General features: G+C 34.4%; 2 protein-coding genes across 6 annotated transcripts; one reads left to right on the forward strand and one right to left on the reverse strand.

The window, feature by feature from the left end:
- The first annotated feature begins 13 nt into the window (after positions 1 to 13).
- Positions 14 to 14,040, forward strand: LOC149729494 (uncharacterized). 3 transcript variants are annotated; one of them, XM_089886483.1, is made up of 18 exons: positions 14 to 230; positions 3,135 to 3,314; positions 3,731 to 3,812; positions 4,253 to 4,349; positions 6,799 to 7,009; positions 7,281 to 7,442; positions 8,041 to 8,225; positions 8,599 to 8,780; positions 9,313 to 9,506; positions 9,949 to 10,134; positions 10,545 to 10,582; positions 10,797 to 11,024; positions 11,370 to 11,445; positions 11,662 to 11,822; positions 12,258 to 12,419; positions 12,636 to 12,870; positions 12,985 to 13,070; positions 13,469 to 14,040. In XM_089886483.1, the coding sequence occupies exons 1-18, from the start codon at positions 153 to 155 to the stop codon at positions 13,770 to 13,772; spliced, it is 2,847 nt and encodes a 948-aa protein (XP_089742609.1). In that variant the 5' UTR covers positions 14 to 152; the 3' UTR covers positions 13,773 to 14,040. The 3 variants fall into 3 exon arrangements, with proteins under 3 accessions (XP_089742609.1, XP_089742610.1, XP_089742611.1); XM_089886484.1 differs by having other exon boundaries at positions 10,824 to 11,024; XM_089886485.1 differs by lacking the exon at positions 10,797 to 11,024.
- On the reverse strand, positions 13,763 to 21,124 carry LOC149729495 (adhesion G protein-coupled receptor G7-like). Of its 3 annotated transcripts, none has more exons than XM_089886489.1 (13): positions 20,867 to 21,124; positions 20,376 to 20,485; positions 20,098 to 20,209; positions 19,779 to 19,873; positions 19,026 to 19,209; positions 18,154 to 18,273; positions 17,741 to 17,896; positions 17,375 to 17,484; positions 16,725 to 16,932; positions 16,318 to 16,447; positions 15,904 to 16,061; positions 15,262 to 15,432; positions 13,763 to 15,054 (listed from the first exon to the last, which is right to left on the reverse strand). In XM_089886489.1, the coding sequence occupies exons 2-13, from the start codon at positions 20,459 to 20,461 to the stop codon at positions 14,812 to 14,814; spliced, it is 1,773 nt and encodes a 590-aa protein (XP_089742615.1). In that variant the 5' UTR covers positions 20,462 to 20,485; positions 20,867 to 21,124; the 3' UTR covers positions 13,763 to 14,811. The 3 variants fall into 3 exon arrangements, with proteins under 3 accessions (XP_089742615.1, XP_089742614.1, XP_089742616.1); XM_089886488.1 differs by lacking the exon at positions 20,867 to 21,124 and adding an exon at positions 20,737 to 20,857; XM_089886490.1 differs by lacking the exon at positions 20,867 to 21,124 and adding an exon at positions 20,543 to 20,695.
- Positions 21,125 to 21,180: the final 56 nt, after the last annotated feature.

The raw sequence follows: 21,180 nt of genomic DNA on the forward strand, positions 1-21,180 counted from the left end.
CTCTGAAAAAATCCCCGAATGCAGTACCAGAAACATAGACATCCGATAAACAATAACAAACGCTAAACGTTTGACTGCATTCAGCATGACATGGTTGTCTCTTCGAAGAAGGAGATTAATAGAGATTTAAATGTACTATAAGTCATTAAGAAATGACAACACCAGAAACAAATAAAATCGTTGCAGAATTTAACGAACCGGGGCTTACAGTAGAAGAAAAAACGAAACGAGTAAGTTTATGGTATTCATAGTTTACTTCTGGTTTTCTGTGTATTACATTGGTCATTGGCTTGCCCATTGGGATCATCTTGTATGCGATTGGTTTGTATGGCTACTACTTTGTGATTTATATATAGGCCTATATATGTCTTTTGTGTGTATAGCATTAACATTCATTAGGCTACTGTGGGATTCTACCTAGTTAGTAGTAGCACTCGACTGTGGGGTAAGATGGGTACTGTTAACATATAAAATCTTTTAGGATATTTCCTGATTGTATTTTAACAATTAACAATGATATTGTTAAGAGTTGTACGGCTACGGTTTTATAACTCTATGAACATTGTTGAAAACGCCAACTTTGTTCTATATGGTTCCTAGTCCCCAATCTCTAACCACCAAGGTGATCCTAGAATACAGATATTCTAGCGGCCATTTTCGATACCTTCTACTAGTACCACTAACCTAAAATTTGGACACTGTACTAACTAGACCCCAGCGGTACCGATTCTAAAATGAAAACTTTAAAATTCGAAAAAATATTAATTATGAATATTAATATTCGTCATAAAAACATATTTATAGAATTTTCTCCCGATCCAGCTTCGAATATGTTATAGCGCTAAGTGATACCTAAAATATGAAACATTATTTTCTTTAAAAAAGTGCGGGGATAGATGTTAAATATAAAAAAGTATGATCATAACTTGAATCATATAAATATTATATTTTTGATTTTTTTTGCGAAAATATAACTTACGCATACATCTATGTAGGTCACTCACATGTTATCCCTATCGAAAAAATAAATAATTTCAACTTTTTTTTATAACTGAATATTAATATTCGTCATAAAAATATATTTATAGAATTTTCTCCCGATCCAGCTTCGAATATGTTATAGCGCTACGTAATACCTAAAAAATGAAACATCATTTTCTTCAAAAAAATGCGGGGAAGGGTTCAGAATACAAACAAGTATGGTCATAACTTGAATCATATAAATATTAAATTTTCGATTTTTTTCGCGAAAATATAACTTACGCATACATCTATGTAGGTCACTAGCATGTTATCCCCATCGAAAAAAATAATTAATTTAATTTTTTTTTTAAATTTGAATATTAATATTCGTCATAAAAATATATTTATGGAATTTTCTTCCGATCCAGCTTTGAATATGTTATAGCGCTACGAAATACCTAAAAAATGAAAGATCGTTTTCTTCAAAAAAGTGTGGGGATGGATGTTAAATATTGTGGGGAGTACTAAATACTCGAATTTCGTGTTTATATATTTTATTTGCACGAACGCAAAAATAGTACATATTAATCCACATAAATGTTTTTTATAACAAAATTATAACAGTAAATATAAGAATATTGATATACCTAGTGAGGCTAAAAGTATCGGCGTTAAATGGTTTTGTATCAATTGCTCTGACTAATTTGTTTACTACCTATGATAACTATGTGTTTTCAGTTATATTCTACAGAAATCCGACGATGATCAACGAACAGCCAACGAGCCTATCAATTAATCTTAGAGGCTTCAAGAACAAACAATCTTTTGTATTAATTGAAACAAATAAATTAAAATTCTTGATATATTTCCAGGTACGTAAGTACGGACAGGAGAACCGTAAATAACCCGAAATTCGAGTAATTAATACTCTCCACAATATTTAACATCCATCCCCGCCCTTTTTTGAAGAAAACGATATTTCATTTTTTTAGGTATTTCGTGGCGCTATAACATATTCAAAGCTGGATCGGAAGAAAATTCAATAAATATATTTTTATGACGAATATTAATATTCAAATTTAAAAAAAAAAATAAATTAATTAATTTTTCGATGGGGATAACATGCTAGTGACCTACATAGATGTATGCGTAAGTTATATTTTCGCGAAAAAAATCGAAAATTTAATATTTATATGATTCGGGTTATGACCCTTATACTTGTTTGTATTCTGAACCCTTCCCCGCATTTTTTTGAAGAAAATGATGTTTCATTTTTTAGGTATTACGTAGCGCTATAACATATTCGAAGCTGGATCGGGAGAAAATTCTATAAATATATTTTTATGACGAATATTAATATTCAGTTATAAAAAAAAGTTGAAATTAATTTTTTTTTCGATGGGGATAACATGTGAGTGACCTACATAGATGTATGCGTAAGTTATATTTTCGCCGAAATATTTTAAAATTTAATACTTGTATGATTCGGGTTATGACCCTCATACTTGTTTGTATTCTGAACCCTTCCCCGCACTTTTTTGAAGAAAATGATGTTTTATTTTTTAGGTATTACGTAGGGCTATAACATATTCAAAGCTGGATCGGGAGAAAATTCTATAAATATATTTTTATGACGAATATTAATATTCAGTTATAAAAAAAAGTTGAAATTATTTTTTTTTTCGATGGGGATAACATGCTAGTGACCTACATAGATGTATGCGTAAGTTATATTTTCGCAAAAAAAATCAAAAATATAATATTTATATGATTTAAGTTATGATCATACTTTTTTATATTTAACATCTATCCCCGCACTTTTTTAAAGAAAATAATGTTTCATATTTTAGGTATCACTTAGCGCTATAACATATTCGAAGCTGGATCGGGAGAAAATTCTATAAATATGTTTTATGACGAATATTAATATTCATAATTAATATTTTTTCGAATTTTAAAGTTTTCATTTTAGAATCGGTACCGCTGGGGTCTAGTTAGTACAGTGTCCAAATTTTAGGTTGGTGGCACCAGTAAAAGGTATCGAAAATGGCCGCTAGAATATCTGTATTCTAGGATCACCTTGGTTCTCTAACCTCTATATACCTTTACCTAAATGCCTGTTTTTTTATCTTGTGTTTTTTTTAAAGTAACAATCTAAACACATTAAACAGGTGAAGCAGTTTATTGAGACATGCATTGAGCAAAGCACCCACACTCACATAGATGAAAAGTTTATGATCACAAAAGGTTATGTGATGCAATCGCATGATAAGCTTTTCACGTGCACAAAGTGTGATTACAAAACTAGAAGGGTAGATCATATGAGACAACATCTGGCTTCACATTTCAAGGTAAACTTAAAACAAACGCTGATGGTTTTAAAGGATGTATCTTGTATGCCACCCATATTTTTACATGACGAGCAACGGCAGTGACACAGGTGTTAGTGCTAGATCAAAATGACGCTTGTTCTTTGGAAAACTGAATGCTGTTGACACCTTGATTTTTGGGTGAAATTTGAACTGTAAAAGTACATCACGGTTTTTAAATCAAGTCTACTAAAAACTTTTAAATGCTATGATGCATTTTTCAAACATTATATTAATAGATAATTTATTCTCCTTTTAAATAAAACCAACTACAAAAGCTTATGAATGTTTTTGTAACATTTTTTTCAGAAGGCTTATTTATATTACTCCCTAAGGGGTTAAGTACATTGATAAACCGGTTTGTTTTATCTGTAATGAGGTAATCTATTTTTTTACAGGAATTGTGTTATAAATGCCAGTTTTGTGAAACTACGTGTACATCCAAGTCACATTTCAGAATTCACATTCGTAAGCATACGGGTGAGCAAAGTTAATATTGTAGTTCAGTGATTGGGTGCTTTCATCGTAAATTTGTAACCAATGGATACCGGATTAGATGCTTGATAGTTGATACTGATAATCTGATACCAATACTAGTATTAGAGTGATATGCGTATGTTTTTTAAGGGAAGGTACTTAACACCAACAGTTATTGTTCCAACCCAGCGGTCACTAAATGGGTTTTAGCAAACTGGTTGTTGAAGTATAAGCCAACTCTGCCATGAATCTCGGGTCATGTGCCCATGTGGTATATAACTTCACTTATGTAAAGTAGAATACAAGGTTGAAATCTAGATCGACCCTCGTTACACATTTAATGAGACCACCCGCATATTCGGACTAGTTTGGCTGGTTCTGATGTGGTCCGGTTAAACGGGATCGACTGTAATTGTAATATATAAACCTCACTTTTCATACAGGGGTTGCAACTCATTCATGTCAACATTGTTCGTTTGCCACTTTCACTCACAACTCCTTGCAACGTCACGTTGAGTATATGCATAACGATGTTGTCAAGTAAGTTACGTGTCCTCATAATTTTAGTTACATATTGTGCCCAGAATATATATATATCAGTAAACACGTACAGTGGTTGTCACTTGTCAAGTTGTCATATACCCTGATGAAGGCAATATAGCAACGGTGTGTCTGTATGCAAAAACAATGTATTTTCTAGAGTATCCCTTTTAGAACAAATTTACTGTTTTTTTACTGAAAGTCACTTATTGCTCTCTAGCAATACAGGTGTTAGTGCTAGGGATGTGCCGAGCCGAGCCCGAACTCAAAAGCTCGTGCCCGAGCGTCTCCTTTTTTGACGCTCGGTGCTCGGCTGAAATCTGGGCCGAGCGCCGAGCCTTATGCTATTGCTATAATGTTGCATGCGAGAGCGAAAAATATGAAAAATGAAAAAAGTGAAGCTACTAAAAGATAACGAGACTAGTCAACGTAGCTTTCTCTTTAATCATTTTTCGTTCGTTGTGAATTTGCTCTCTCGCAAGTAACGAATCGCAATGTCGGCGAATTTGACCTTATGCAATTACAGCAGGTGTCGAATTACACGATAGCCTAATCCCTAATGTTTCCATACCTGATTTTAAATAAAAAGCCAAAAACTCTTGAACTTTTTTACAGGATTGTAGAAGTAAATCCGGACGGTGATCGGTTAATTTTATTGAAAATCCGGGCGTAATATATTTTACGAACGTCTGTCACTCAAGCTACGAAATCTTGCATATTTCTGACTATAGTGCGGGCGCCTGTGCGATAGAAAGGTTGTTAAAGCTGCGATTTGATGTTTTATGTTTGTTGCGTGTTCGTTATAATCACGGGTGTTCGTAATTATCAGGTAACGAAATCAATCGATTAACAAACATTGCCGTGTTGCATTTTGAACCTTTTTTTGTTCAATTGTTACTTCACATGTCTTACTGTAACATAATTATTAATTATGACATTTCATAATGTACCAATCGAGAGGAATGTGCCCATTGCCTGACCCACCACGCGATCGAAAGGTCACATATTTAGGCTCTGCGCTCGCTTAGTAAATAAAGGAAGACCTATGCGATAGCATACATTCAACACTTGGTAAGCGAAGCAATTGTTGTGAATATGCTCTCGTGGAAAATGACGTAATGCCACGTCAGCGTGCAGCCAGTGTTTTATAAATTATACGATTTATATAAATTGTTTACACTTTCGGATTTTGCAATAGTGTTACTGTTACATAACATAACAAGTGTACATAAATTTCTAATTTAATATTTTATGGAAAAAAACTAATATCTTGCAACTGGGATTTACGAAACTTTGGTTCTTGCGTGGTGCCAACGAACAACGCTTTTTGGCCTCTGTCCAAGCTTGGCCGGGACGATATTTACTTCGTGACAAACCGTTCCGTCAATTTAGCTAGTCGCTGTGTTTTCGCAGCGTAACCGATGCGCCGGACGTAAGAAAGTTGATTTTATTATTAATAGGATTTCTTTCTATTACAAAAATACGAGCGTTTTTCGACGATCCGGACGGTGACATTATCAGTGATAAAGGGGTATTTCTACAATTCTGATCTGATAAAAAAAACTTCTGCAACAGTTATAAATAATTTTTAATTAAATATTTTTTGTATGAATTTTACATTTTGCAACACTGGGAATTACGAAACGAGACGTCTCTTTAACCGCAAACCACGTGTTCTGTATTATTTTGATTAGCGACGCTTTTCGACTGATTGGAACGTATTCTCGTACGTCTTTCTCCTTGATGACGTCATAGGTGCTCAGGCTCGGGCTCTTCGTTGAAGCTCGGCGCTCGGCGAACCCGAGCTTTTACGACCTCAGCACATCCCTAGTTAGTGCTAGCTAAATTTTGAATGATGTCATCACTCATCAGAAACTTGTATTTATGTGTTATTTGTTTTTTCAGCAAAATATACTTAAAGAATATATTGCAAAGTTTATTCCTGGTAAATTTACTCCCAAACTTCAAGGATTTTTTGATGACGTCAAAAATAAATCAATTACGTCGTTTATAACAAAATATAACAGTTAAAACAACATGTAGCAGCAAAATTAGTTTGATAATACACAAATATGAAAAAAATTATACATAATACCCAAAACACTTGTAAAAATAGCTGAGTCGGCGTCGCCACCATTGTAGGCGTATGTGACCTTGGGCAAGACACTTAACGGCAACTGTTTCAACCAAGAAGTTACTAATGGGTTGTCCAAATTATCAGCCATACGTGATATATAAAAAATCCAAACAAAACTAATCACCCTCGAAGTAACATACATGAAAAAATCACAGACAAACATAAATAAATTGATAAATGTAATAAAAAGTGTGTCTTTTCTCAGGGGATATTCACTCATTCATTACAGTATGCTTGGTACTGTTGGTAGCAATGATGGTTTTTTATTAACCATTGTGTGAATTTTAATAAACGTTTATCCCACTTCTACAGATATGTCTGCCCTGCTTGTCACTTGCCCCATGATTCAAGTAACTCCATGAAACATCACACGAAACACTGCGTGAAAGTGGTTTCTGGTTCATATGAAGCAGGAACCCTCATGAAATATTCTCATGACCCAACCACATTCACATGCATACTTGATGATGGGAATTGTGACGTGAAATGTAAAAAACAGCATGAGATGTGCCAGCATTTACTGGTGGGTTAGAAATCAAGTTAACTTTTGTTTTGACGCTAAAATATACCAATTACGTTAGTGTTATTCATAAGCACTAAAGTTTTATAAATTCAGTGGAGGCAGTAATATTAAACCAATTATCTTGTCAAACAAATCTCACTTTATCATTTGTTATAATGCTATTTAGAAATGGAATGTAAAAAATTCCTGGGCTTACCTGCCCACCCTTCATTTTATTCTTGTATTATAATTGTATAGTGAACATAATTTACCAAGCCTTTTTTGTTTGCAGAACACCCACGGCATAACAAGTTTCCCCTGCAAATACTGTCCCGCAGTATTAAAAGACTCTGCCTCACTACAAAGCCACAAACTGCTGCATCAAACTTATATTTGCTTATACTGTGATTATTCAACTACCTCTAAGAATAGATTTGTAAAACATTATTTCCAGGTATGTACAGATTTACTAATCTTAAAGGTACATACCAATAAAATATCAGTTTGTATATAGATAGAGATCCGGCGTGGCTCTGTAGTTTAGGCGCCTGCATCGAAAACCAAAATGTCCCAGGTTTGATGCTGATGGCGGTACTAACACGGATTGGCGTATGTGTCCTTGGGCAAGACACTTAACAGACATTGCTCCAACCCAGCGGTCACTAACGGGTTATCCAAATTATAAGCCATATTAAAAACAAAAATCATACACAAAGTTTAAAAGTGTTGTTACTCGTAAGCACACAAGAATAAAAAAAACGGCTCACCTGTCGCACAAAGGACTTATATGGGCTTTCTGGGTGTTGGGCCAAATCTGGCCTAAATCCCAGGTTCTTGACAAGGACCTCACCCATAATGAATTAAAAAAAGAGATAGAGATGCTCAAATCTGATGAAAAGATATCGCCAAACCTATGACTTAACTATATCAAATTTTAACGTTCTTATCGTTCAGCTCCTGACTACATTAAGATTCAATCTTATTTTCTTTTTTTGAAAACTTTCATCTGTTGTGTAAAATGGCTTATGCATCCTAATCTTGTATTCCAACAGAAGCATGGAACAGATTTTAAGTGTTCTTTCTGCAATAAGAAATGTAATTCGAAATTTGAATTAGACAATCATGAAACATTGCACATTCTACAGCCTATTGATAGCAACAGCATTTGTTATAAATGTTTATTATGTTCTTATGTTACACCACACCAGGAAGTTAGCCTGCTTAAGAAACACATCATGTAAGTTATGTTTAATCTACTGTATTTTAATCACAAAGCACTAAATCTTAGGTCTTATGATGTGCCATGTTGTAGGACCTCACCCGTACAGAATACTCCTATTTTTAGATTTATAAGTTCAGTATATTGCTTCTTGCAAGGGAAGATTTTTGTATCTAGTTTTTTAAATAATGGGGGGGGTTACCTCACTTCTGTATGTCTCACAAGGACAGTTGTTATAACACAGGTGTTCTGTTTTATATACCTTGTGCTTGCTTACAAGTTACCAGACAAGGAAATACGTCTGTATTTTTTTATGTATGGCGGAAATTTTACTATTCTAAAACAGACTAAAAGTAAAGTATTATCTCTATCACACTACAACCATATACAGGCGAAAGCACGTCGCTAATGAGACATTTCAATGCACCAAGTGCTCATATACATGTAATGAGAAAAGTCAATTAAATTTACACATGAGGAAGCATAGTCAGGAGAAGCCTTACTTATGCCAACTATGTGGCTTCATGTGCAAATGGTCAAGTCAGATGAATTTACACCAGGCTTACCACACAGGTGTGTTTTCATGCATTTATTCCCTATATATATTAATAAATGAATACAACTTTCTTGTACCTGTTAGGAGTTACTAAATAAAAAAAAACTTTGTGGGTGATTGTTTTTTTCTTCCAAATAAAAAAAAACTTTGTGGGTGATTGTTTTTTTCTTCCAAATAGAAAAGGAACTTTGTGGGTGATTGTTTTTTTTCTGTATGGTTGACAATTTAGAAATTTACAATATTAGTGTACTGGTACCATCAGAAGGCTAGTGCTCCATTTAAACTTCACCCCATTACCTGCAAGCACTTAACACGGGTATGCATGCCCCGAAATCAATTCAGATACTCTAATTACCTGGATGCACAAAATCAGGTAAACTAACAATAATGCACCTATTAAAGGTTATACAAAATATATGAACCAAGGAGCACCCCTGTTTTCCAAAAGATGGCACCTATGCCTACAGTCCCTATGTTTTTACCCATATGTCAGTGATAGTATGAATAAAGTTGTTTTATTCTTCAGTGCTTTGCAACTTTATATTTCAGGTTTAAAGCTGCATAAGTGCCCACACTGTCAATATAAATCATACAGAGCAGACACACTGAAGATACACCTTAAACATAAGCATGGGTTTGCTCGAACCAAGTTATGCGATAAGTGTGGATATGCTGCTACTTGTGCAAGTGCATTTAAAGTCCATGTGGCCGGCCATTCTAAACAACGACCATATACATGCCAAGTATTAATGCCAGTTTTATATTATTAGAAAGTTATCTCTTAGGTCTGTTTCAATTGGGTGAGCCTATACAGCCTGGTTAGCCATGGGAGATGGGATTTTTTTAAAAGTTGGCTCATAACCGAACAGCCAGTGTGCTACAACCCATTGGTGACCACTGGGTTTGAGCAATGTCCAATTAAGTATCTTGGCCCCAAGAATGCATAGGCCTTTCTTAGCTAACAGATACCATTTGTCAATAAAACTATTGTTTAATTGATTACTGGAACAGCTTCTCAAGCAATTAAACAACGTACCGTTGTGTTAACGTCCTATACTAGTTATATTTATTAATGTGAATAACACTCAATGTCAGAAACAAAAAAATAAGCACTAAGTGCTAAAAAAACTAGTTTTAAAAAACAATTGTAATATGACTGGCATTAACACTTTGCATCTTTTATAGTTTTGCCGAAAAACTTACAAAACAAGAGGTAACTTGCGTGCTCACCAGCGTAAAGCACACAAGGAGTTGGTTCGAATAAAACTTCAATCTCAAACAACCACCACCACTGATATAGTGCCTGCCATGCTGCCTTGCCATCAAAATAATTCAATAAATAGTGAACCTCTTGATATAATTGGTGCTGAGGTAAGTTCGATATATAATGTTCTTTAAAACCCTATTAATATACATATAGTGATAAATGGAATTTCTATGGTAATTTAGAGCTTTAGATTTAGGGTTCAAATTGTCCCATTATCCTATAAGGGTTAGGTCTTACAGTATGACTTGCCATTGGATCCAAGATATAGATTAGTTGGCCCAACAAAAAACTTAAAACCTACTTTATTTTGTTGCCTTTGAACTGTACCATAGTAACTTATATAACAAAGAGAGGTTTTCAAGACTAAAAAAAATAAAAGTTATGCTTTACTAACTGCCAAACTCTGTGACTCATTTGCTTATAGATACTGACTGTACATAGTTCATGACCCAATTTGCTTTTATAATATATTGTATTATCCCATTACCTACGTTACATAATGTCATTCAAACAGGTGGACACTGAATCTATAGATCAAGGTGAAGATACAAGGTTGGGAACTGAAATTGCTTGACAACGTCAACTGCCATTCTTATAGTCATCTAACCACACACATTATAAAAGATTCATCAGAAATATCTACTAACATGATTAAAACATCATTTATTAAATAACAGTCACTTAACAATTATAACAACCCAAAAAACTGACATCTTATGCACATAGTGTGTATACTGTATGCTATCATAAAGTACATCTTTTTTAGACCTAAACCACATCTACATTCACCCAGCATAGAGGAAGTACATAACCCTGAAGCAGTAACTACATTACCATCTCATATAAACCCAATTTCATGTTCTTTCTGTTCACACCAAGCCAAGTCATTAAGTGCCTTGTATAAACATATGTGTGGAAATCATAAGAAGCAATCATTTGAATGCACGCAATGTAATGTTAAAGTGAAATACTTATCCCAGTTCCTTGTGCACAGGTGGGTGAGAAATTAATCAGAAATTAACCCTCACAAATTCACAATGTTAAATCTATTATAATGTGGTAAAATAATCATCCACAAAGTTGCAAACATGGTAACCCTGTGGGCAAAAGGTGTATAAAACATAACACCTGTGTTATACCGACTGTCTCTGTCATGCGAGAACAAATAAGTTATATTTTTGAGGTTATAATGACTGTAGCTTGCCACCGGAGGATAAATAAGAATTATAGCAAGCTAATTACCAACAGTTAGTTTGTAATAATAATAGACATTAGACTTTGATATGTTTGTAACCCATACCAGTATATGCAGACATGACATATATCTTATATATTTCAGGTTTAAACATGAAAACATCCGTTTGTTTCCATGTGCAGTAGAACAATGTGACTATGTTGGACTCACTAAAAAGCATGTGAGTCTTATTGTTTTTCTTTTACATGATGGGTGTTAATGCAGACTACATTTGTATGCTATGTGCAAGGTCCTACCTTTCTACAGCATAGCACACTATGCAAGATAATTTGGAAATAAAAAAACAAAGTAAAATGTCTAATGTCTTTTTTTACCTAGTTCAGTTAAATTTTTATAGCTTTAACTTTTAATTTACCTTTCTCATTTACTATTCCAGTTACAAATGCACTCTCGTAGACACAGTGATGATATGAAATACAAATGTGAGCAATGTAACTTCACATGCAAGTGGTCTAACATGCTTACATTGCATGAGTTGCAGAAACATTTTAACAAAAAGAAGTATGAATGCAACTTATGCGAATATAAATCATTCAGGTAAAAGCCTTTATTTATTGAAAGGGAAACAAATATTGTAAATTGTTGTTATCTTATGATGTTCTATTTTTATTCTGCAAGTTTGAAGGTCTACAGTAAGCCATGCTGTGGGACATAACATCGGAAACTTCACTAATTTAGAGCGATATAATGTTTCTTTATTCTGAAAAGAACAATGCTCGTAAACCCGGACGGTGACTGGTTAATTTATTAAAAATCCGAACATAATAGATTTCATGTGCGCCTGTCACCCAAGCTACCAAATCTTGGTATAAAGCGTAATTCTGACTATAGTGCGGGTTGTTAAAGATGATTTCAGATGCAGAGTCACTAAGCCACAATGATAAGCAGTTCATGATGCTACTGATGAATGTTTGCTTTCAGACTGACTGTCCAAACCCCATAAAAGCAAATCTAATAATATAATCCCAACAGAAAGGATCTCTTACAACAACATACACTAAACAAACATTCCAACCACCGACCCCATACGTGCACTGTGTGTGGCAACTCATTCAAACATAGAGGAACTCTTCTTATGCATTACAACACTCATAAGAACAATAGGGAATGGGTTTGTGATCAATGTGGGAAACGGTAAGTCAGGGTTTCATTGCTGAGTTATAAGAATTATTTATTTCTTTAACATCACAACCCACATTCTATTTGGCGTGACACATTGTGGGGTCTGAAATTAGGTAGGAGTTCGCCCATATCCCAACACACAAGTGGCGTGCTATAATTCGTTAGTGACCACTTTTGGACCATTTTTTCAAAGTGCATAAAACTTTGTTAAACAATACATTCTTTTAGCTTCAAAACAAAGAGAGTGCTTGAAACTCACAGGAAGACACACACTGTAGGTTATTTGTTTCGATGCAATTTCTGTAAATTTCGATCGAATGATAAAACACAAACCATCAACCACCATAAGAAACATCTGCTAGCCTTCACCAGGTTGCCCTTCCAATGTAATACTTGTGAATATGCAGCAAATACTATGAAGATACTTAATGCTCATAAAAAAAAGAAGCATTCAACATTGAAGGTTGGTGTATGACTACCAGCTACTTTTTTTATGTCAGATTTGCAATAAACTTCTGGTACTCTCTCTCTCTTTATATATATATATATATAGCACGAAAAATTATCTTTCATGTAGGTACCCACCACACAAACGCAACAACATACACCAACTCTTGCTGACCATGAACAACCTAAACAACAAATACAAGCTCATGATAACCAGTAAGTACTTTGTTTAATCCAACCATTAGTGACCAGCTGACCAACTGGTTGGAGCAATCACCATTAGGTATCTTGTCCAAGGACACACACCCATAAGCCCACAATAGTAGCAGCGTTGAGCTTCGGACCTCGTGCTCTTTGGGATACCAATCGGCAATCATTAGTCATTACAATAAGAAAAAGTCTTTTTTTATTATGTTACGGTGATATTAAAGCTAAGCAGTTTATCACTTCCACTTAAATATTTATACATTTTCTTTTAACTTTAAGCCCAAAAAAACCCAGGTCCTATGGCCTGCCAAAATAGAAAATGTATGTTGGTGGTGGTAATAAAGCAGAGGTTCAAAACCTAACAAAAAATATTCTAAACATTTAAACAATTCATTTTTTATTCCAAGTCCAAAATCATATGAAGACCCCTGGCCCCCCAACCCGCACTACATACACCCTGTGTTCACACAGCTGGTAACAGTGACCCCTAACCTTACCCCGCTGCATTTGCCACCCTCCCATTACCCCACTTTGCCTCCAAATCAAGAATACGGGAGCAGAGGGCCGGTGATGACAACAGTGCACGGGGTGCACACACCACTACCAAGTAGTACATCTCTGTTACCTAGCAACACGATATTGCTGGCAAGCACTAGTCGTCACGAAAATCAAACAATTTCAAATGAATTTAAGACAAAAAATAATTTCTGACATTTTATTGTGACTTGAATGCATAAAACACAGGTTTTATGGTCAGCTTCAATACAAACATTACAGCCCAAATATATGACACAAAAATAAGACTTTTTTTTATTTCTAACATCACTGAAGGTGGTTTCAGTTTTTAAACCAAAACCTTGAAAATAAAACAATTGTGTCATGTATTTGGACTGTGTATTGTTTCTAATAAAACTATTCGTATTTATTCAGAACATTACTTTATATTACACAATACACAAATAAACCCAATGAGAACACACTGTAGTTGAATTACAAAGTGTACAGGAGAAATAATGACCAACATTTAAAATCAGGTTGATTTCTTAAAATATGTTTATCCAGTATTATATTATAACAGTTGTTTATTAAGTGGTAAATTACAGCAATTATAGGTTAAGCAACAAAATATACAAAATCAATCATAGAATGTTTTTTGGTTTACACCCGAACCTGTTTAGTGGAAAAATTATCTGTGCCAAAACTTTTGGTAATTGTGGTTACTAATTAGTTGTCCGAATTATCAACAATAAAAAGTAACTAAGTGGGGTGTGTAAAACATATTTAAAATAAAGTAAAATGAACAAAGTTTCCCCACCACAGGGATATAAATCTGACTTTGTTTTTTTTTAAGACACTCGTTTTTAAAATTTATGAATGAAAAAAAAGAAACATTAGAAATCACTACATAGTAGAAGTATAACCGTTTTAACTTCTGACATTACTGAAGATAGTTTTTAAACCGAAACATAGTTGATATATCTCAGAGTTATGAAATCTTATTTTATGCTCTGAGTGAGAAACTTGTGCAACATTATGCCTATACACAGATTACAGTAAAATAATACATTATTAGTTTATACTTTTACAGCTATGCTTGCTACATATGTATGTAGCAACCTTCTTACAAGATGAACTACAAAGGTAGAAGTAAAACAGAAAGATTACAATAATAGAATATATAGTTTACACTTTACATAACCTTTTGCCTTATGCTGCGCCATCATTATATGAGACCTCCATATAAGATGAACTAGAAACTCTGAACACTGTACCTCCCAGCTGTAGATGTTCCGACTGCAGATGATGATTCTGCCGCTGTTGATAAAGTGAGAATTGTTCCTCTACTTTGAAACTCTGTGACATCATAACTCCCACTGTGACGGCAACAATACGTAAAGTTTGCTTCATCAAGGCAGTGTAGATCACACTTTGGCATCCACATATCTCGAATTGCTTTCTTAGTAACGCAGTTTAACAGGAACATCATTAATCCCTAAAATAAGAAACTTGTTATGACTGTAACTGTGATAAATTCTGGGAATCTGGATTTGATCTTGTTCTAATTGAGCTGGATGAGTCTTGTAATGAAAAGACAGTTAATAAAAGACTGATGATACCTGGTAAGCAAACATATATCTAACTTGATATTGTTCATATGACTCATATTGGATATTTTGCTGTTTCTACATTCAGTACACACCTGCAGCACATTGAAGATAGTGAAGAGATAGCTCATGATTTTTAAATAAACAACATCTGTTGAGATGAGCATGAGATATCCAATGGTCCATGTTAGTCCCATCATGATTACAAGCAAGAGAGTTATTTGCAGTTGATCCTTGGCTGTCTGGACACCAGCCGTTGATTGCAGCTGGAAAAAATAACAAAGAATTTGATCATTGTTGTCACTTATTTATTTTTGTAATAACAGGACATACATAAACTTATATATGTCTTTTATACAGTTTAAATGGTGGATTTGCACACTTATGTCCACTGTCTACTTGACCTACACAGCGCATGTATACTTTTATATCATAGGTGCAGTATTGCATGCTTTACATGGTAGTTCCATACAAGTTATGGCCATTTCATAACAAAGTTATTACTCAGCTTTGCTATTGTAGATCATACACAGGACTTCCATAACTAAACAATGGAAATCATTTTTTCTTTCTGCTAACCAAAAATTCATGGGTGGCAGTGACCCAATCCTGTGAACCAATATTATTGGTTGCAATTTTTACTGACTAATGCAGAGAAGAAATTCTGTGTTGGCCTATCCGGCCGCTCCAGGTTTGCTATGCTTGCTACACAAACCTCATAGAACTTTTCACCTTACCTGTTGTCTCCCCCATGTTAATTTCCTCAACACACAGTAGAACATTGTAATGTTGAACAGCAGCATTATTCCAACTGGTGCAAGGAATCCATAGTAAAGAGAGTAAGTGTTTAACCAACACATGTTTTGCCTTCTGTACGTAGATTCGAACAGCACACCTTAAATTTGTGGAAACAGAGAATAACAAAAACATACCTATTAACATCTCATTCCATAAATCTTATATTTAAGCGGGACAACTGTGCATTTTTAAGATTACAATGTTATTGTATATCCAAAGCATTTTGAATTCAAATGTTGATACTGCTACCATTTTGGATTTGTGTTCTTAGACAGTTATCAATCATTGATCCAGCCCAGTGGTCACTTTGTATTTCGGGCGAATATTTGTTCCTTTTTCATTCCTTTACTTACTAGTCTTATCAAGCTGGTTGTCAAAGTAAAGCAGTGTAACCAATGCATTGGTGGCTACTACAACAGCTGGCATCCCATAAGCAAATATTCCTCCCTTAAGTATTGGTCGTTCTATATCTGCAGCAAGAACCTGTTAAAAATTAAGAAAGAGGGTGAAATATGACTACTAACATGTTTATGATCTTTCTTTTTGAATACCAAATCATTATTCAGATTGATTAAAAGAATGAAGAAAAGGCTACTAGGTCATGTATTTTGCTATGTCATGTATTTAACATCCGTGTTATAACCACTGAAGCTATTGGTACGTTGGTCCGCAATTAAAAAGATCTGTTTCACAAAAATGTAACATGCCTGGCAGCAACCATTTATATCTACTGAAGTATGTATGAGGCATCTACACTCACCATGACTAGGGCTCTATACATATACAATGCATTAACACACGTCCAACCCCAGGTAGCAAGCAAAAGATAGTGGAGAAAGATGGTTCCACCATAACAAACATATTCAAGATCTGGAAGGTTAATGGTGCCAATGAATGTAATGTAAGACAAGCACATACAGACTGAGATGTGCAAAAGAACTGGTGTTGTCTTACGGGTTCGAAGTGCCCTGAAAACAAGATAGTTTAAATAAGAGTTTTAAGATATGGGATATGACAGTTGAGGATTCAGATGTGTGGAAATGAATTGAAAATTAACGAGAACAACTGTTTAGTGAAACTAGAATCTAGTCATCAACATGTCTAATAAATGTGTACTGTATAATGAAATATATGGATGTTGGGGTACAGATGCACCTACTGAATATTATCAAGATTAGATATTGCATTGCAGAAAATGTATGAGATTGTCAATTTAAAACATAGTTCTGGCACTGGGTTATAATAACTCTATGGGTTCAGGAGGAATTGTCTTGCTACAAGCATGACATGAATATAAATTGGATGCAAACTAGTAGTTCATATTTTGGCAACAAACCAGCACAGTACACTACATGTCCATAAATATAAGCCAAACATGCAAATAAAAAAGGTTAACCATATTAACATTACCCGATAGCCAAGTAAATGAACACAACGCACACCAAGCCCACCACGGACACGGAACACCCGGCATATGAAAGTGATTCCAGCACCACATCTGCTGGCAGATCAACTACAATCTGAAATATAAAGTATAAAGTTGGTTAGCATAATACTGTATGTCACTCACCATGATGAGGGACATGTATAGGACATTGAAACATTTCTAAGCAAATAAATGCCGGAAATGCTGTTTTACAAAACCTGAGACTGTAGGTAATTTCATCTAACTATGCGTTCATTATTTAAGATATTTTACTTGAACAGAATGAGTTACATTATACTTAAACTTTGACCGAAAACAATATTTTATGTAAATATCTCAAGTTAACCGACCACAAGGTTGTTGTAGCTTCCAGGTCTCTTGCAATGACATCTTGGAAAGCCATCAGTGCTTATCACCCTTCTACAGTCTGATTGAACTTGCCAGTATTGCTTCAATGGAAAGTCATATCTGTTCCAGTACCCACACACAAACTCAGTGACTTCATTCTTAAAATAAATAGGAGCAGAGCTTCACTAATACTGATATGTACTTCTGGTAGCTTGTTGGTTGGAACAAGGGCTTTCTGGATGATGCTAATATCAAAAATCTAACATGAAAATATTGGTGTTAATAGTTTATGCTTTATAACATAATTGTGGCTTGATGCAGTTACCATTATTGGTATGTCTTCTCTTTAGGAGTTCTGGACCTATAGTGTAGCACACTGTTTTTTTAACTGCCTTAGAAAACAAAACATTCTTACGAGTAAGGGCGTGTCATTCCTGGATACAACACCCCTTTTTCTTGATTCGTTGTAAAAACTAACTTCAGTTTCAGAATCAAAATTGTCCAATTCATTCCCAGTAACATTTATAGAAACAATCTGGATCAAAAAATGTTATTTATAATGTTACAAGTTAAAATATTATAAAATGTTATTCTTACATAAATAGTAGATTGCACACATAAAATATTTACTTCTGTTAAAAAACAAACAATATTTTACACTTTATAAATACTTGTTTTTAAATATTTTTTGCACTTTATACATTTAGTTTTGTCTAAAAAAGCCATAGTGATTACTAAATGCAGTTGAGTTTGATTCTGCATGAAGAATTACCTGCACGCTTTAAAATAGGTTTGTTTCTGTCAAAAAGTGTCCAAATTTCGTCAAGTATAAAACTGTTTATCTTTATACTAACGGTGCAAAAAAATATATATTAACTTATAAACTCAAATAAATTTTGTTGCTGATTTTGGAGACATGTGTTTTTATTGGGTGAGAGGTTATATTGTGTATGGCATGTCAATACATGATGACCAAATTCTGTTTAAATTTTAAAAAGAAATGCTAGCTGCAAAAAAATGTTTATTGTTTTTTAGCGGAAAAAAACAAGCTATACACATCATATGAAACTAAAATGAACTCTTTAAAATTTTGTCTTCGGATGTCACCAGGCATATATAATGTAATGGAAAACATGTGTTGTAAGTGTCTATTTTTGTTCAAAATTGTTTTCGTTTTTCTGGGACCCAGGTTGTCAGAAGTTGATGTCAATTTACTCTAAAACATGAGACCCATAATAACAATTTGTTATTTTTTTTACTTAAAGTATATATAATTGTGTCGTAAACCTGATGTGCGTTTGTATCATTAGGAAAGAGATTGGAGTTTGCGTAATATGTTTGTGCAACCCTCGCTTTCGGGCAACGAAATCCACCATTCTTCATCTTTCCATTCATCATCTGCCATACCTTTCCTGCTGTTACATTTTTAGGCTTGACTTTCACAGTTATGCTGGCTGCAGATATCGTTACTCTGTGTACAAAGTTTGCTGTTTTTAAAATTTTAGTCCACAACTCAATAATAATAATAACTTTTATTTGTCTCTTCGATTAAGGTAGCAAAGATTAAAAAAATTAACTGAAAAGACAGGATATTGCGACAAAACAACAATTGTTAAAACTCACTTCAATAAAAACATATCTACATTTAGTTGGAAGAATATAAGCGTGGTCGCTACACCTAGCAGACAAACAAGCCATTTATTTTAATTAAGTTAAACTTCTAATAGAAATAATAGTGGGGGTAAAGACAACATAACATACATAGCACGAATTTCTCTCTATCTATAAATATGGTTTTGCCAAATACACTAATTAAATCATCTAAGAAAGGGAACAAACAACCAACTGACAGTCATTTAAACACACCCGGGTAAAAACTACTTGAGTAAAAGTGTCAGATAAAATGTAGCTGCTTATTCCACAACACATTGTAGATAAAAAAAACTAGTGAACCTAAGTTGTAACGAGTTTTTAAGTATTAAAATCAAGTTAATATGTAATAAGAAAAAGGTGTGCTAAAAACCAATCCACAACGTGTACCTTTTAGCCACATCATTGGATGGGTAAATGTAGTCCAGTGGATTAAATTCAGAGATTAGATCATCAGAGCAGTTGTAATTGATGGCATCTTCCACCTATAATGCAATGCATGTAGCTAATGATCAATGAAAAGAAGTTAATGTAACTTTATTTATCCTTGTGTGGCGGCGCACTGACGTATCGTTATAATGCTGGTGTTCCTTTCATACACCTTGTGCCTATCAAGAACACATAGTCTACGCCTGCAGTGGTAACAGCGTCCAGCCTTGAACGTTGAACCTATTTCCTCTTAAGGCCTAGGCAGAACTATTCAATCTACCTTTGCTTTAACAAATGGAGATTCAATTTCCAGTGGTGAGGATATGTTCAATGTAACCAACCACAGCAACTTATTCACAGTCTTTAATACTTTGTTCTTGTAAAAGTTTGCTCTGTAAGTGATAAACATGAATGTAATTATGTAACTTTGTCCTCACATGACTATGGAAAACCACAGCCGTTTTAACGCATGTGTCCCGTTTTGACTGTTTGGATTTGTAATACTCTTAAGTTAAGTTCTTAATTAGGCAATAGATAATTAATTAACAAATGACTTACGTTTCGTTTCCCAATTCATTCACAAGGGCTGTTTCATTAGATGGGTCTCCATACGCGATAGTTAGGTGATTGGACAATAATACCATTGCTCTTGCAGCGTGGTGTGTAACCTTACAAAATGAATCGTTAATAAGCATGTGTAAACGTTTGTATGTATTTCTACATACCAAAATATACAAAGATTTTTGTTATGACATCGCAGTGTATATGAGAGTGTACAAAGTGCAACAGGTTAGGATACTGGGTTTGAATTGCAATACTGCTACTACTGTGATCGTGCAATTGGTCAAGCCCAGCAGTAAATTATGCGTTGTGCAAATGCCATTATACAGTACGGGCAATTAATCAGAAAGTTACATACTTGGTAACCGGAAAGCGGTACAAGGTGTATAAAACAGAATACCAGAGAATATGTTATAACAATTGTCGATTTTAATTTAGGTAGGCCAGCGAGACCATATTCATACATTTCCCACCACCAATCTACTTACAGAGGTATTCGTATTATTCGGTATCGTGGCACCGAGTCGTTCTGCTAGATCTGATACGACGGTGATGTTATTAGCGCTTATGTTGCCTGGAGAAGCAACCAGTAACTGAGCCAACCCCAAGAGTGTTTGTAGACTTTTGGGGTCGAATTTGCGTTCAAGTTCCCCGACCTAATTAGGAGATATAGTTAGAGTGGGGGAAGACGGGACATACTTAAGCTCATTATTACTCAATATTCCCAAACTTAAAATATACGGTCCTGGTTAAATTGAATTTAATATTAGAAATACACCTTAAATAACATGAAACAATACTG

Source organism: Ciona robusta, chromosome 10 (genome assembly GCF_009617815.1).
Source record: "Ciona robusta chromosome 10, ASM961781v2".
Taxonomy (NCBI): domain Eukaryota; kingdom Metazoa; phylum Chordata; class Ascidiacea; order Phlebobranchia; family Cionidae; genus Ciona; species Ciona robusta.